This window comes from Falco cherrug, chromosome 4 (assembly GCF_023634085.1).
Source record: "Falco cherrug isolate bFalChe1 chromosome 4, bFalChe1.pri, whole genome shotgun sequence".
NCBI classification, from domain to species: domain Eukaryota; kingdom Metazoa; phylum Chordata; class Aves; order Falconiformes; family Falconidae; genus Falco; species Falco cherrug.
Genome location: NC_073700.1, coordinates 46,030,623 through 46,047,063, shown reverse-complemented (window position 1 = coordinate 46,047,063; position 16,441 = coordinate 46,030,623). Strand labels below are relative to the sequence as shown.

The following is a 16,441-nucleotide window of genomic DNA, read 5'->3' as shown; positions in this document are numbered from 1 at the left end:
TTGACGCCTTGGGGCGAGCCTGGCTGGGACCCCTGTGTTTGCTCCGGCCCCCTGTGCAGGTGGGCTCACTGGGGGCTATGCTGGGCTCGCAGGTGGGCTTGCCAGGGGCTACGCTGGGCTCAGGGCTGGTGGCCAGCACTGTGCTCGGGGGCGGTTTGGAGAAACAGGCTATTGCTTGGGGGCAGCTCTGCGATGCCAAGGGGGCGACTTGGTGCCGTGGCCTGGAGCGTAGGTTTTGGGGTCTCGTCCGTGGGGCTCAGAGCATGGGCATGGGGCAGGGCTGGCGTCGGCTGTGGCCGGCGTGGTTGCCGGACGCGGGGATGCCCGGCTGTGTTTCTGTACCGCGGGCAGCAGATGGTGCCACCTGCCGCGGCCACATTTTCCGTGTGGCACCGTGACCCCGAGTGGGTCTTGCCTGACCCCGGGCCTGTGGCAACCAGGGCGGCAAGAGCCGTGGCCCCTGCAGCGGGGGTGGCTCTGCTCCTGCATCCAGCCCTCGCTGGGGGCTTGGCCGGTGTCCCCATCCCGGTGCACCCCGACACCTCGCAGCCCGGGAAGCTGCGTGCTGCTGGGGCGGGGGGCAGGAGGTGCTGTCCCACCGACCCGATCCCGGCACCCGGAGCAGCACACCCGGGTGTGGCGTGGCTGCAGGTGTCAGCCTCGGTGGCGTCCAGCAGCAGTTGCTGCCCCGGGTTGTTTCTGGGACATGCAGAAGCTGCCCTGGCCCCCCCAGGTCTCCATCCCTGCGAGCACCCTGGGGCGGCTCCTCCAGCCCCCGGCTCAGGGCTGGGGGCTCGGGGCTGGGGGCTGGCTGGGGGCTCGGGGCTAAGGTGCTTGGAGCTTGGCTGGGGGCTGGGGGCTCGGGCAGTGGGTCACTGGGGCTGGGGGGGGGCAAAGCAATGTCACCCCCGTCTGGACAAAGCCCCCGTGGCCCGGTGGGGCCCGTCCCCGGCCCGGAGGTGGGTCCGGGCCGCCCCGGCGGGGCCCGCGCTCCTTCCCCGGCGGGGCGGACGGGCCGGCGGAACCCCGCGGCGAGGGGCGGGGGGAGCGCCCGGCCCCGCACCGGGGACCGCAGCCGTCGAGCGGAGCGGGGCGGCCCCGGTGCCCGGTCCCGCCGGCGAGGGACGTACCGGCGGGGGGAGCTGCGGAGCCGCCCGGTGCCCGGGCCCGGCCCCCCGCCCGGCCCCGCCGCCCGCCCCCGGCCCGCCCCCGCCCCCGCCGCGGCGGCGGGCGCCACTCGGCCGCCGGTGGCCTCGGCGGCGGCAGCGGCAGGATGCGGGCGGGCCGCGGCGCGGCGGGCGGGGAGGCGGCGGCCGAGGAGGAGGCGGCCGAGGCGGCCAAGCGCGGCGGGGCGGCGGCGGCGGCGGGGCGAGCGCGGGGCCGCGGCGGGAAGGGGTCCCCGAACGGCGAGTGCCGGCGCGGGGAGCCGCCGCGGAGCCCCGGCCCGGAGCCGCCCCGGGAGCCCAAGGTCTCCTTCTCCTGCGGCGGCGGCGGCGCGTCCCCCGGCGGGGCCAAGGCGGCCGAGGAGGGCGCGGGCGAGGATGCGGGCGAGGAGGCCCGCGGGAGCCAGGCCAGCTTCATGCAGCGGCAGTTCGGGGCGATGCTCCAGCCCGGCGTCAACAAGTTCTCGCTGCGGATGTTCGGCTCGCAGAAGGCGGTGGAGCGGGAGCAGGAGCGCGTCAAGTCGGCGGGGGCCTGGATCATCCACCCCTACAGCGACTTCAGGTGCGCCCGGCGGGCGGGGGGCGAGCGGCAGCCCCGGGACCCCGCGCCCGGTGTCACCCGCGGGGACGGTGCGGCGGGGGGAGGCCGGCGGGGAGCGCGGAGCCCGAAGCCGGTCGCGCCGTCGGGGGAAGGGGAGGCCGGGCCCGGCCCCGGGAGAGGGCACCTTGAGCCGTGCCCGAGGCGGCGGTGCGGCTGCTGCTGTGCGAGGGGGGGGGGGGGGGGCGGGTGGCTGGGCATCCCCCTCCCCAGCGGGCACCGCCGTGCGGGGCTGCCCGGAGCCCTGAGACCCCGCCAAGGGCACCCCCTCGTCCTTCCCGGGGCCTCGCACCGCCCGGCCCCTCTGGAGCCCCCCCCTCCGGGCTCTGCCCCCAAAGCACCTCAGGGAAGGTGTCCCCCTCCCCTGGCAGGACCGGGGGCTGTCTCTGCGGCCAAGCGGAGGCTCCCCCTCCCCCAAGGAGGCCTGATCATCCTGGCCCTGAGATTCAGGGAGGGATCTATCTCGCTCCCGAGGGGACCAGAGCCTCCTGATCCAGCCTGTGCAGCTTCCAGCCGAGGAATGGCAAAGCCCGGGGGGGGGGGGGGGAAGAATGCGCTGCAGCTCCCGCTCCCGTCCCCCCACCCTGGGCCCTGGGGGAGCTCCAGTGTGGGAAACGCTTCCCAGGTAGCGTGAGAGCTGCTGGGAAGGATGCATGGCTCAGGTTGGTGGCGTGGCACCTGGTGGGGGTGGGTGGCTAAGACCCCCCCACTGGCATCGCTGGTGAGCCAGCCATTGGGGGCCCCCAGCCCAGCAACCTCAAAGGGGCTGGGGGGACCTTCGCCCAGAGGCTGGGGGGGACGAGGGGCTCGGCTCCGACTCGTTCTGGTGTGCAGGTTGGGGAGGCTCGAGGGAGCGTTCGCTGGTGCTGGCATGGGGGATGCCACTGAGCCAGGCCTCAGGGTCGCTTCGCTGCTGGTGCTGGCTGGCCCCCACTGGTGTGGGGGTCCCTGGGGCAGGTGGGGTGGCTGTGGGCGGTGAGGTCTACCCTGGCCGGGTGGGCTCGGGGCAGGGACCAGCGCCTGCAGTGCCTGCTCTTGCCCTCGTGCGCTGCTCCTGGGCTGATCTGGCATCTTCCAGAGCAGCAGCTGGAGGCCCTCAGCATCCTCTCAGGGCTCTCCCCTTGCACAGGGGCCCTGTGCCCTTGTGGCAGACATTCCCATTGGGAACCCTCCGTGGGTATCCATCGGAGCCCCTTCCTTGGCTTGTCGGCTGGGCAGCAGGTTTTGCTGCAGAGCCAAGATGAGGAGCAGCTGCACCACGCGGCCATCGCTGGTCCCGTGGTGGAGCCAGCTCTGCCATCCCTGCCGTGACTGAGCAGTGTGGTGGTGCCAGGCGGATCCCCGGCACCTGGGGGCTGCCGAGCCAGCGGACCCTGCCCTCTGTGCTGCCCCTGCTCCTCAGCAGCTGTGGGCTGTTGGGGGAGGTTGTGCCCCACTGTCCCCACCACGGCTGCGTCGGGGCCAGCGCCTGCCCCACTTCTCCGAGCTGGCAGAGCCATAGTGCTGCTGAGAGCGGGGTCTCCCTGCGGTGAGCCCGCGGTGGGAGCAAGGCCTTGGAGGCTTCTGTGGGGCGCAGCAGCATCGCTCCCAGGGCTGGCGCTCGCAGTGGGCGGGTGGGCACTGATCCACGCCGGGGTGACCTTGGGGAGTCACCCTGGCCAGCCTGCCCCGTGCTGGCTCCATCCCTCCTGGAGTCGCTATCAAGAGTTGATACCCATTGGGGAAGAGCCGCTGCCTGTGTTTGGATGCTGCAAGTGGCGTAGGAGAGTTCCCTGCCCAGCGGGGAGGAGCGGCAGGCAGAGCCACGGCATCATCTGGGTCTACAAACGTGCACATAAACAGGATCTGCTCAACGCAGGGCTGACAGCCCGGCTGCGAGGAACCCGCGCCGCTTGTGCGTGTTGAGGACATGTGTCCATTCCACGTCGCCCTGCCCTAAAAAAAAAATGTTGTGTTTATCTAGCAATAATAATGGAGGATGAACCCAGTCATGTTTGCCCTGCAAAACCCATTTTCCCATCTTAAGATAAAATCATTACACATCTGCATATGTGACATCATTTCATAATCGGAGTCCTTTAGCGATCCTGTCTCCTTATGGGCACCGCGCTGCCGTTATTCATGCAAAATTCAGGGGTGGACTGGCTCCAGGAATGAAAGTTGCTATTTACATGAATATTGAATTATCAGGAAGCAGCCTGGGTGGCTGGTTGAGATCCTGAGCTGCAAATCTGATAAAAGAGACGTTGTAAATGGTGTGCTGAAGTAGGCTGTGTCGAGCAGAGCCGTGTCCTTTAGGGTGCTGTGCACAGATGTCCCTGTCTTTACCACTTCTGGTCCTTATCAGTGGCAGGATAAAACCCAGCTAGCGCTGACTTTTTCATTGTGGCTGCTGGTGTTTCTGCAACTGGGGTGTTGCCCTTGGGGCGGGATTGGGAGCCTGGGGGGCTGCATCCAGCCCTCGTTTCGCAGTGACCTGGGGCACGTTGCTGGTCTGGCCCCAATCCTTATAGCCTGTACACAGCTGAGAGCCAGGCATGTGCAGGGCTGGGGGTGCATCAGCCAGGGCCAAGCGGGGGGTGGCCAGTCACGTTCCCAGGGGGGCCAGGTGCTCCCCCGGGGCACAGGAGCCCGGGCAGCTGGTGCTCCAGCCTGGTGGTCGATGCCTTCCCCCTGCTTGGTGGCGAGCGACTTGCATAAGCCCGGGAGGAGGGCTGAGCCCAGTGCCTCGCTGGATGCATCAGTAATGCGGAGAGCTGCGCGCAGCCGGTGATTCAGTGGTGCTGGTGGTGCCCGGCTCCCGGTGACCACCGCAGGGCTGCCCGGTACGGCCATGCCGGCATCCCCTCCTGCCAGCCTGGCACTCACAGCCTTCCACCAGGCGCGGGGCAGGGGCCGAGCTGTGGGGTTTTGCTGCTGGCGAATTTCTGTTGCAAGAGCTGGTCCCACACCTGAACTAGAGGCATCCAGAGCACGCGGCCCCAGTGCTGCTTGGCTGGAGCCTTCCTCATCTGGAGTTAAAATGTTTTTTGGGGCTTTGCTGCTGCCTGGATGGTGCCACCAAACAGCTGGTGTCATGTCGGGGCTTCTGATCAGAGGGACTCTGCTGTTGCTCCCGACGCGTGTGCCAGCGCTGTGCTGGTCCCCGTGTTACCGTTCCCCCTGCTGAGGGTGTTGGGGAGCTCTTGACCCCTCTGCAGCGCCAGCGTGGGGTGCTCGGACCTGGGGGCTCCTCGGGGAAGAAAGGCTGCAACTGACTGGGGCGAGTGTCGAGGTTTGGGTCTTCGAAAAGTTTGCAAAGCCTTTATCCCCCTGCTTCCCTCCCCAAGGACCCCCCCCCCAGGTAAAAGGCTTTTCCAGGGGAGAGCAGCAACCAGTCGTGCATCGCAACTGGCTGTACTGGGATGCAGGGATGCGGACAGCATGTTGGGCACTGCACCGTGCTGCTTGCTTGGCTCAGGCAAACTTCTGCCGTTGGCTTCTTAACCCACTTCTAAGAGCGACCTCATTTTTAAAATACAAGTTTTTAGGTGCAAGTTTGCAAAGTGCCAATCCCGCACCAATCCTGCACCGATCCTGCGCTGCTCCCACCTGCTGGGCAGCCTGGCTGTTTGCTGCCGGGGCCCTGGTCTGGGCCGAGGGGCTCAGCCCTTGGGGGCACCTCCTGCAGAGCGGCCCGTGGGGGGGCTTCGTCCACCTGGGCAGGCTGGCCAGCGGGCGGCTCGGTGCCCAGGCAATGGGGTCGCTGTAGAGAGGAGCGATGCGTGGCACCGAGCGTGTGGAGGCAGCTGGATCATCCCCTGCATCCCACCGGAGCTCTGTGTGGAGCTGAGCCGGGATGGCCCCGGTGTCCTGTGGCTGTGCCCCCCTGGACGGCTCAGGGGGGTTCTCCTGGTCCCCTCCCAGGAGGTAACAGCAGGCAGGCAGGGGGGCTTTGCTGGTGCGGCTGTTGGGATTGCCCCGTGCCTCTCTGGCCTCAGGGTCTCCGTCAGGCTTTTAGAGGTGCTGAGGAGATGGGAGCTCTGTGGGGGGACGTGCCCCGGGGTCTTGGCAGGCAGGAGTGTGGTGAAGCCCCTGGGAGCTTGGATGGAGTCGGGGGGCTTCATCCCAACTCGCCTCCTGCCCAGGACCTGTGGGGCAGCACCGCTGTGCCAGGCTTCGGGTGGGCGATGGAGCAGGAGCGCAGCAGCCCCCGCTCACAGGGGCTTTGGGTATCTTCTGTCATCATCGCTGCCATTCAATTGGGTCAGAATCAAGGGAGGAGGGTGCTGAGGATCCTAATTAATTTGTTTTCAGATATTTTTAGTAGCCTGGATTGGATCTTTTTCTCTGTGCCCACACTGCCCTCCAAGGAAGAAAGCGTTGGCATCGCACCCAGGTCCCCGAAGAGACCTCGCAGTCAGTTGCGTGTGCTGGGGGGGGACCAGGAGCAGTTTATCTTTCTCAGCAGGCCAAATTCTGCCCTGGCTTAGCCAGATTGCAAAGGGATTTGAGCCAGTGGAGAGTTTTGCCCAGCTGGCATGGTTATTTAATCTTTGTTCTTCACAGCTTTGCATGGCTAATGCCCCTGTGGGACTTGCTTTGTGCAGCAGGGTCAGTTTGCAGCGAGAGCTGCCGGGGGCTTTGCGGGACAGATCCAGCCCGGTGCTGCTGCCCCAGCCTCAGCGGTGGCTCTGCTGACGCTGGCATCTCTGGGGGGCTGTGCCATGTGGCAGGAGCCCAGGGGTCCGGCAGGGTCCCCCATGGCTGTGGCCTCACTGCCCACGGGGATCACGGGGCGCTGGAGCCGGTCATGCTGGCAGCCGGAGCTCGCCTGTGGGGGTGCGGGGGGAGCACAGCCTGCTCCTCCCAGCTGGCGAGGGTACCCTGGAGACAGCCCTGGGTGTGAAGTCATCCTTGTGCAGCAGTGACATCACTCACGGTTGCCACGGCAACGTCTCACATGGAGAAGGTGTCATTGGAGAAAGGTCAGGAGCTGGGATGCTCAGCTCCTTCTGGTCCTGCGCTAATCTGCACGGGCGGGGGGAGGATGGATCCGGCCCATCTCCCATTCCTGTGTGTGGGAGGTCTCCCCCTCATCCCCCCCATCCCTGGCAGCGTGGCCGGGGCACCCCCTGCCCATCAGCCCACAGCTCCCGGGAGCTCCTGCCTGGGGCGGGCAGCGTGGCAGGGTGGGCTGAGCGGAGATGTGTGGGTGAGGGTCCTGTGTGTGACTTGAGGAGCATCCCCCCTCCTGCCCCCTCATGCCAGTGCTGGGGTGCAGGGCAGGGGGGGAGCAAGGGGCTGGGGTACCCCCTCAGGGACAGGGCTGCTGTGACCTTGCAGATGCTCGGAAAGGTCATCAGTGGCCCGGAAGGTGGGGATGAGGAGAAAGGAGAGAAGGAGGCGGTGAGGCAGGAGGGGGTGGAGGCGGCAGAGCCGTGCAGCCCAGGCAGAGGTAAAGGCGGCCGCCTGCTCCTCCGCTGCCTGCCCAGGGCTGCAGGCAATGCCGGCTCCAGCTGCAGACCTACGTGATCTGCTGCTCCGGGAGCCACCGCGGCTCCTTCCATCGCTGTGGCTCCTTCCACCGTGGCCGCACGGCCGGGGTCCACCATGGAGCCCCCACCCTGCCCATCCCCAAATCCAGGACCACAGCCCGGTGCAGCGAGGTGCTGGGGTGGGGTGGCCCTGGGGACTCTGTCCCCCATCCTCGGGTCCCCGCTGTGAGAGCAGGGAGGGGTGGGGGCTCTCCCGTTCTACCCTCCCCCCACAACCTTGAGCGCTGCCTGTGGGGAGTGCGGTGGCCTCGTCGTGGTGGGCGGTGTGGGGATGAGGGTGGTCCCCAGCCCGTGGGCTGCCCCAGGGCAGCTCAGTGCGAGGGTCTCCCCCACCAGTGCTTGGCAGCATCGTTCTCCCCGTGCCTTGGGGTTGGGTGCTCAGGACGCACCTGAGGCCAAACCAGCCCAGCAGGAAGAGCCCCCAGCAGCAGCCAGCCTCCGGCCTCATCCTGCATCCCCTCTGCACTTGCACAGCCCTACCTCAACCAGGGGCTGTGCTAGCCTGCGGGATCGGGCCCGGGGGCAGTTGGGTGAGCGGGGAGCACCCCCTGGGGAATGGAGGGGGTGCCTGTGGCTGAGGTAGCATCAGTGACAGCACCCTGGTAGCACAGGTCCCTCAGGGCAGGCGCGGTGGCCGGGTCCCCTCGATGTGGGGGGCAGCTGCAGGGCGCTGGTGACACCCTCCTCCATCTGGTTGTTCCCCAGGTTTTACTGGGACTTCACGATGCTGCTCTTCATGGTGGGCAACCTGATCATCATTCCCGTGGGCATCACCTTCTTCAAGGAGGAGACCACAGCACCCTGGATCGTGTTCAACGTGGTCTCCGACACCTTCTTCCTGATGGACCTGGTGCTGAACTTCCGGACGGGGATTGTCATTGAGGACAACACAGAAATCATCCTGGACCCTGAGAGAATCAAGAAAAAGTACCTCAAGACCTGGTTTGTGGTGGACTTTGTCTCCTCCATCCCTGTGGACTACGTCTTCCTCATTGTGGAGAAGGGCATAGACTCGGAGGTGTACAAGACGGCCCGCGCCCTCCGCATTGTCCGCTTCACCAAGATCCTCAGCCTCCTGCGGCTCCTCCGCCTCTCCCGGCTCATCCGCTACATCCACCAGTGGGAGGAGGTAGGGGTCCCGTGGGATGCAGCCCCCGGTGGGTCCCTCCTCCAGCAATGGTGGGACCGGCTGGGAGAGAGCGGGAGCGGGGAGGGGTCCCTGTGAGGGCGGTGGGGCTTGGGGCTGCCTGAGGTGCTGGTGGGTTGGATGGGGCCTGGGGGCTGTGCGTGGAGCTATGACCCACCCTGGAGGGGGAGAGGTTCTGGGTGTCCCCCACCCTCCCGTGGCTCTGTCCCCAGTGGGACAGCTGTGACATGAGAGCGCTCCCGCTCCGCTTCAGCGCGAAGGCAGCCCCCCCCCCAGCTCCTCAGGGGCTGCTGAGCTCAGCCGAGCCGTGCCCTGTCTGTGCACGTGTGTGTGTGCGCACACATGTGTGTGCACGTGTGTGCCTGGGTGCTGGGGTTTGCACAGCTGGTCCCGGTGCCGTGGTACCGCACCACCCATGGGTGACAGCCGGGGCTGCCCCCTGCTCTGCCAGCAGCTCGACTGCGTCCCCCTGCTCAGCTCGATGCTGCTCGCCTCGGGGGCGCTGGGACCTCTGGGTCCCCAGGGCAGGGGGCAGGGTGCTGCCTGGGCTTGGCGCACCCAGGGTGGCGTGGGGTGCGAGGGGACGTGCCGCTGCGTTGGGATGTGGTGCTGGGCTGGGGAGCGGGGTGCTGGGGTGCAGGGTGCAGCCAGCTGTGCCGCGTGGCTCTGGCACGTGGGCTGGTGCCTCCCGGCAGCTCCGCTGGCTGGGGCTGTGCAGGTGCTCGCTGCAGCGTGCAGCCAGCTGTGCACCCGCAGGCTGGAGGGGCTGCAAGGAGCTCCCCTCCTCTTCCTCCTGTTCCTTGCCACTGTGTGTCCCCAGGCCTGGCAAGGGCATGTGCCGGCTCGTGGCCAGGCATCCCTCGTGCAGGCTGCGGCGGGCGAGAGCCACCCGGTAGCACGGCAGGGACTCGCGGTGCAGCCTGGGCACGGTGACGTTGGCTCCGGTGGTTGCAGGCTGGGCACCGGTCCCTCCTGCACCTGCAACCTGCAAAGACACGGAGCCACTCTGCGAGTTGGTGTGGGCACCGGGGGCTTGTGTCTGGCAGCGCCTGGCAGTAGGGAGCAGCCCCCCCACATCCCGGCCCAACGGCATCAGGGGGTCTGGCTCTGTCCTGGCCTGACCCTGTGATGGGGAAACCCCCCAGCCCTGGCACATGGCTCTTCCCACCCGGCTCAGCTCGGCTCCCCCAGCCTGGCAGAGCCCCAAGCCTTGCAAGCCCCTCTTCCTGGGGCGGAGGAGTTGGGGGACACAGTCCAGTCTCCCTCCCGGCATCTCCCTGCCCGCATCCCACCCTGCCCTGTGCCCTTCTCCCACAGCTGGCGCTGGGTTCTGCTGCAGGAGCATCCCACGTCTCCTGCAAATCCCCCATCCCAAAGTGTGTCTGTCCCTTCCCGGTCCCTCCCCTGCCAGGGCTCCAGCTCTGCGCCCTTTTCCCCGTCTGACTTGGTTGGGGGGGTGGGTTATACCCGTGCATGGCTGCGTGGTGTCCTGGTAATCACGTCCACTTCTGGGGGACAGGAGGGGAGCACAGCCCCCATCCCCGCCGGGACCTCACTGCCTGCTCTCAGAGGTGGCGCGGTCGGGGCTGGCGGATGGCATGGAACCATCTCTGGTGGGGCTGGGGGTGCCCGGTTTTGCCCCCAGCAGCAGACATCACGCCGGCTCTGCCTCGTCCTGCCCACGCCGTGTGCCCTGCCTGGGCAGGCAGGCTCAGAGCCCGGGGCTGGGCGCAGGGGAAGGGGACCCCATGCCGTGCCCATGCCCTTGCTGTGCAGCTGCTCCATGTGATGCTGTAGGACTCCAGCCTTGAATCTACAGCGGGGAAGGGGGGAGAGACTGGGGATTTCACTGCCAGCAGTTAATTTCTTATTTTCTTTCTTTTTTCCTCCCCTTTGAACTCACCTTTTCTGAACCCTAAAAATACTAAAGGAAAAGGAACAAGTCCTCAGCCCATTTGTACACGTCTCTAACCCCTGGGTTTGCCTGTGCAGGGCTCTGGGGCGAGAGGTGCTAAGGGGGGGCTGGGGGCTGGGATGTGGCAGGAGGGGGAGCCCTGCTCTCACCGGAGCTGCAGGCTGGTGCTGGGAGTGACGAGGGTCCTCAGAGCACCCAGTGTCCTCCCTTCGCCCACCCCTCCACAACCAGGGCTCTGGTCCTGGGAGCGCCGTGGTGGGGGTCCCGATGATCACGGCTCCTTCCCGGGCTGGAGGCTTTCCCGGGGGGCTCTCCCAGGGTGTCATTGGTGGGTCTCAGATGTTGATGCTCTTGTAGCCCCCAGCCCTGGGGGGATGCAACACTGTCCCTGGGGGGATGCAGCCCTGTCCCCCCATCAGGGTGGGTTCTCCACAGCCACCCTGGCCATGCTCCCCAGATCGGGTCTACCTTCAGCCCTACCCTGAGGTGGGCACCTCAGGACCTTCTTTTCCAAAAGCCAGCCAGGGGCTGAGCCCTGCACCCGCTGCCCCGGGGTCTGCCCCCTCCCTCCTCAGTGCCCAGGGTATCTGGCTGTCCCTGAGCATCCACCAGCGCTGGCTTATCCTCAGCAAAACTCGCAGCCATTAGCGCTCTCTGGGGCAGCAGCGTGGCGGCATCCCTCTGGCTATAAATAGGCAGGTGGAGGGCAGCCACCCCGGGCTGGGACAGCCTATTTCGGCTGAGGTCATGTGGGTTGGCACCCCGAGCAGGGCTGGGCAGTGGGGGGACAGTCCCTGCGCTCACCCTCTGCCATCCCACCCCGGCCCCTCCACCCGTAGATCTTCCACATGACCTACGACCTGGCCAGCGCAGTGATGAGGATCATCAACCTCATCGGCATGATGCTGCTGCTCTGCCATTGGGATGGCTGCCTCCAGTTCCTCGTGCCCATGCTGCAGGATTTCCCCCAGAACTGCTGGGTCTCCATCAACGGGATGGTGGTGAGTGCCAGCCCCCACCCCACCGTGCTCCCCCCCTGCCTCCCCCTGGGTCCCCGTCCATCCCCGTGTCCTCGGGCCTCTCTCCAGTGACCCCAGGGGATGCCATCCCTGTGCCGGCTGGTGCTGCGCTGTCCCAGTGGTGCCGGTGTGGAGGGTGCAGGGCACCCTGTGCTTGCTGCGGACCATCTCCCTGGCGAGGTCCTGCAGGACCCGGGGGCAGCGGATCGATCTGGGCGGGCGGACGATGCTGACACTGCTCTCTGCCCCATCCCCTGCCGCCTTCTGCTCATTAGCAGTAAAGCTGCTATTAATAAATAATAGGCCACATTTCTAATTGCTCCCTCTCAGCCTTGCAGCCTGCTGCAAATGGCTCTTCTCCCTCCGTCTGTCTCGTCCCGTTCTGCCGGTGTTTCCATTTCTGCTCTGGTCCCCCCGCCGCCAGGCTTCCTCCCCTTCCTCTTCTCCCTGTCTCATGCGTCTCCTGCCCTGGCTGCTTTGCTCCTGGGGGAGACCTGGGGCTTCATGTGGGGCTGGGCCAGGGGATTTCTGCCCCAGGTGCCACCAGCCTGTCCCATCTGCGGTTGCCTGCTGTGCCAGCCACGTCCGCAGGCTCCCGTGCATGAGTGCTGCAAGTGGAGTCCACAAACTCAGAGCTTGTTCCCATCACAGCGTTTCACAGGGGCTTGCTGCGCTTCTGCGTATCAGCTTAAAAAAAAAAAAAAAAAAGGAAAATGACTGACTACCTAAAAGGAAGCCAGGTGGGCGGTGAGGTGCGGAAACGCGCTGGGAGTGGGAAGGAGCAGAGGTGAGACTCAAACCCAGCCATACCTGCCTAAAAATCCTGTTGCTGAGCGCTGCTGGGAGATGCAGGAGGAGAACCTGGATTGCCTGGGTCAGGGTGTCGTGCCTTCGCACGCACACGTGCGTGTGCAAGCAGCTGTGCCCCAGCCATCGCTGAGCACCGCCACCATCCCTATCGCTGCAGAACGACTCCTGGAGCGAGCTGTACTCCTTTGCCCTCTTCAAGTCCATGAGCCACATGCTCTGCATCGGCTATGGGAAGCAGGCACCCGAGAGCATGACGGACATCTGGCTGACGATGCTGAGCATGATCGTGGGGGCCACCTGCTACGCCATGTTCATCGGCCACGCCACTGCCCTCATCCAGTCGCTGGACTCCTCCCGGCGCCAGTACCAGGAGAAGGTAGGATGGGGCTTCATGGGATCACAGCTCCTGTCGTGTGGAGGAAGGTCCAGGGACACCTTAGAGCAGCCTTCCAGCACCTCAAGGGGCCAACAAGAAAGCTGGAGAGGGGCTTTTTGCAAGGGCATGAAATGGTAGGACAAGGGAGGATGGCTTTAAACTGAAAGAGTGTAGATTTAGGTGAAATATTAGGAAGAAACTGTTCACTGAGAGGGTCACAATGCGCTGGCAGAGGCTGCCCAGAGCAGCTGTGGGTGCCCCATCCCTGGCATTGCTCAAGGCCAGGTGTGAACGGGGCTTGGAGCAACCTGGCATGCTGGAAGGTATCCCTGCCTCTGGCGGGGGGGTTGGAACTGGGTGATCTTTAAAGTCCCATCCAACCCAAACCATTGTGATTCTGTGATACAACCCCCTCCTGGAGCCGCAGCGGTGCTGCCGGGCAGGGTGGGGGCTCCCTGTTGACACCGTCTGCAGGGCAGGGACGGGCGATGGAGCGGGACCTGACAGCAGGGAGGGGACCAAGATCAGCCCCATGGAGCGGGGACCTGGCTGGGGGGTCCCCGGCCCCCCGGCCCCAGCCCAGCTGGGCGCTGACACTGCCTCCCCCCACAGTACAAGCAGGTGGAGCAGTACATGTCCTTCCACAAGCTGCCTGCCGACTTCCGACAGAAGATCCATGACTACTACGAGCATCGCTACCAGGGCAAGATGTTCGACGAGGACAGCATCCTGGGGGAGCTCAATGAGCCTTTGCGTGAGGTAAGGGCCCCAAGGCTGGAGAGCTGGGCGTGGGATGCCACAGTGAGGATGGGGACTGTCGTTCTCCCCCCCCCCAGTTAGGGACCCCCTGCTCCCTGCCATGGAGGGGCTGTGGGACTCACCAGCTCCTGCAGTGTGTGCGCTGGCTTTGCAGCTCCGAGTGTGAGTGTGTCCACGCACAATCTGTGTGCTGGGGTGTCTGTGTGTGCTGACACCGCTGTGCTCACGTGCCTGCTCTGGGGAAGCCCTGTCCCTGCCTCCTGGTCCCTCACCTCCTTCCCCTGCAGGAAATCGTGAACTTCAACTGCCGCAAACTGGTGGCCTCGATGCCACTGTTTGCCAACGCGGACCCCAACTTTGTCACGGCGATGCTCACCAAGCTGAAGTTCGAGGTGTTCCAGCCAGGTGACTACATCATCCGCGAGGGCACTATCGGCAAGAAGATGTACTTCATCCAGCACGGGGTGGTCAGCATCCTCACCAAGGGCAACAAGGAGATGAAACTCTCCGATGGCTCCTACTTCGGAGGTGAGCGCTGGCAGGGCTGAGGCACCGGGATGCCCGCGCTGCCCTGGGGCAGCCACCGCCGTGTGGTTCTCACCCTTTGCTCCTGGCCCACCCCCATTTCCAGTCCTCGCTGGTGGAGTGTTGACCTTGGCACCGTTGTCTTCCCCCCAGAAATCTGCCTGCTGACCCGCGGCCGGCGCACGGCCAGCGTCCGGGCAGACACCTACTGCCGCCTCTACTCGCTGTCGGTGGACAACTTCAACGAGGTGCTGGAGGAGTACCCCATGATGAGACGGGCCTTTGAGACCGTGGCCATCGACCGCCTTGACCGCATCGGTAAGGCACAGAGGGCTCTGGAGGGGGGACAGCTGTGGCTGGGCTGGGGGGAGCCCTGTGTAGCCCCAGCGCGGGGTCTCACGGTGCTCCCCGTCTCTGCAGGGAAGAAGAACTCAATCCTGCTCCACAAAGTGCAGCACGACCTAAACTCGGGGGTCTTCAACAACCAGGAGAACGAGATCATCCAGGAGATTGTCAAGTACGACCGGGAGATGGTGCAGCAGGCGGAGCTGCAGCAGCACACGGCCATGTACAGCCCCGTCCAGCCCCAGGTCACCTCTGCCATCGCCACCCTCCAGCAAGCTGTCGCCATGAGCTTCTGCCCACAGATGGCCAGCCCACTGGTGGGCTCCATGGCCCTGGGCTCGCCCCGCATGATGCGCCGCTTGCAGTACGCCCAGGCCGTGCCCAGCCCCTTCGCCGTCTCCCCCGTCCTGCTGCAGCAGAGCCCCCCACCGCAGCCGCAGCCTCCCCTGCCCCACGCCAACCCCTCGCCCTCGCAGGACCAGGCGCAGCCCGCGGCCCTGCCCGCCTCCACCAGCGCCTTCGCCGCCGCCGCGGCCAGCCCGCCGTCCCAAAGCCCCCTGGCCAGCCGGACGTTCGCCTACGGGGGGGCGCCGGGGCAGCTGGGCTCCCAGCTCTCCCTCAGTCAGCAGCAAGCCCCCGGCTCGCCCCAGCGCCTGGCCGCCCACAAAAGCACGCAGGCGCTGCACACCAGCAGCCTCAGCCAGGATTCGCGGCCCCTGTCGGCCTCGCAGCCCTCCCTGCCCCACGGGCTGGCGGCCGGCAGCACCCAGAGCCCCCCAGCCTCGGCCCGCGAGTCCTGCGCCTCCATCGGCGGGGGCCCGGCCACCGCCTCGCTGGGCCCCCCGGCCGGGCTGCGGGGCCAGGCGGCCTCGCGGGGGGCTCTGGCCCACCCGGTGTCGACGGGCTCGGTGCACGTGGGACCACCCGCCCTGCCGCAGGACTCGGCGGCGGCCCGCAAGGATTCGGCGGCCAGCACGCCCGACACGGACCCAGCCAAGTCCCGGCTGTCTTCCAACTTGTGACCTCCGCGCCACGCCAGCCCCGGGGACAAACGTGCCGGAGGGGCCGCGGCAGTGAGTCCCAGCTGGCCCCGTGCCCGTCCCGTGCCGCCCCGACGCGGAGCCCCGGGTGAGGGCCACGGCCGCCCCGCCGGCGCCAGCCCCGCTCCCGGCTTCCCTCCTGCCACGCACTGCAGAGCGGGGCAGCTGCCGGGGGGTGGGCACGGGGCCTCTGTGCCCCCCACCACCACGGCGGGGGTCGGGCTGAGCCCCCGGCTCGCATCACCTCCGACCAAAGTCTGGCCCCATCTCCCACTCCCTACGGCGAAGCCCTGCTGCCCCCCGGCTGCCCCATAGAAGCCACCGCTGCATCATCCCCTGTGATCAACTCTGTATATGATAGATATGACCTGAATCCGTACCTGTGTGTGTGCATCCGCAGGACACCTCCCCGGGGCTTTAGGCGCGCTGGCCACCCCCGGCGCGAGTCCCTGCCTCCCCTCCCACAGCCCCAAGGCGAGGGGTGATGGTCCAGGACTGGAGGTAAGTTGGTGGGGGGGTGGGGAGGGGGGTGTGTGTCTGAGGGATGGTCGCCCTGAGGCTTGAGAGCACCCCACGCCCACGCTGTCCCCCAGCCCCACAGCCAGCGCTAGGATGGAGGCAGATGCTGGAGCCTGGGGCCCCGAGCCCTGGGGCTGCCCCACTGGCAGTCCCCGCTTTAAGGCCGGGGAAGGCATACGCTGTGTGTACCGGCGTGCCTGCGTGTGTGTGCGGGTGTGTGTGCACGTATGCCTCTTGGCCGAGCACTCTGGAACCTTCCACGCTGAATGTACGCAGCGAGCGAGGGGCCGTGTGCCAGCCCGGCACCCTGAAGCTGCGCAGCCGGTGGGACAGGGCCCCGCTCCAAGCGTCCCCCTTCCCATCCAGCCCATCCTGTGCAATAAACGTCAGCAGCTGACAGAGCTACGCACGACTCCGTCTCTGCTTCTTCGCCACCGTCCCTCCCTGCCGTGGCTCCGGCTGCTCCCACTCCCCTTGCCCAGGCCTGGGAGCCCTGCCACCGGGCACAGCCCCAGGCTGCAGGAGGCAGCTTTGTCCTTTGAAGAGCTGCTTCCCTGCCAGAAAAAAGGAAAGGTGAAAAGCCTCCTCCCAGAACGTTTCGCCCTCGCAAAACGCCATGTCCCTGCTCCAGCATCAGCAAGGAAGGAGCTGGGAGCAGGCTGCAAGCTGGAGCCTGTGGGGGGTACAG

At 66.5% G+C, this 16,441-nt stretch overlaps 1 protein-coding gene across 1 annotated transcript; it reads left to right on the top strand.

Moving 5' to 3' along the window:
- The first annotated feature begins 1,214 nt into the window (after positions 1-1,214).
- On the top strand, positions 1,215-16,158 carry HCN2 (hyperpolarization activated cyclic nucleotide gated potassium and sodium channel 2). The gene is made up of 8 exons (XM_055709859.1): positions 1,215-1,725; positions 8,004-8,427; positions 11,200-11,361; positions 12,347-12,565; positions 13,178-13,324; positions 13,612-13,852; positions 14,003-14,167; positions 14,270-16,158. The coding sequence occupies exons 1-8, from the start codon at positions 1,274-1,276 to the stop codon at positions 15,214-15,216; spliced, it is 2,757 nt and encodes a 918-aa protein (XP_055565834.1). The 5' UTR covers positions 1,215-1,273; the 3' UTR covers positions 15,217-16,158.
- The last annotated feature ends 283 nt before the right edge of the window (positions 16,159-16,441 follow it).

Bases quoted from the DNA above. Each gene is read 5' to 3' on its own strand.
- HCN2 (XM_055709859.1), top strand. From the start codon at position 1,274: ATGCGGGCGGGCCGCGGCGCGGCGGGCGGGGAGGCGGCGGCCGAGGAG. The intron at 12,566-13,177 runs GTAGGATGGGGC...CTCCCCCCACAG, and splicing joins GGCGCCAGTACCAGGAGAAG to TACAAGCAGGTGGAGCAGTA. The intron at 13,853-14,002 runs GTGAGCGCTGGC...TCTTCCCCCCAG, and splicing joins CGATGGCTCCTACTTCGGAG to AAATCTGCCTGCTGACCCGC.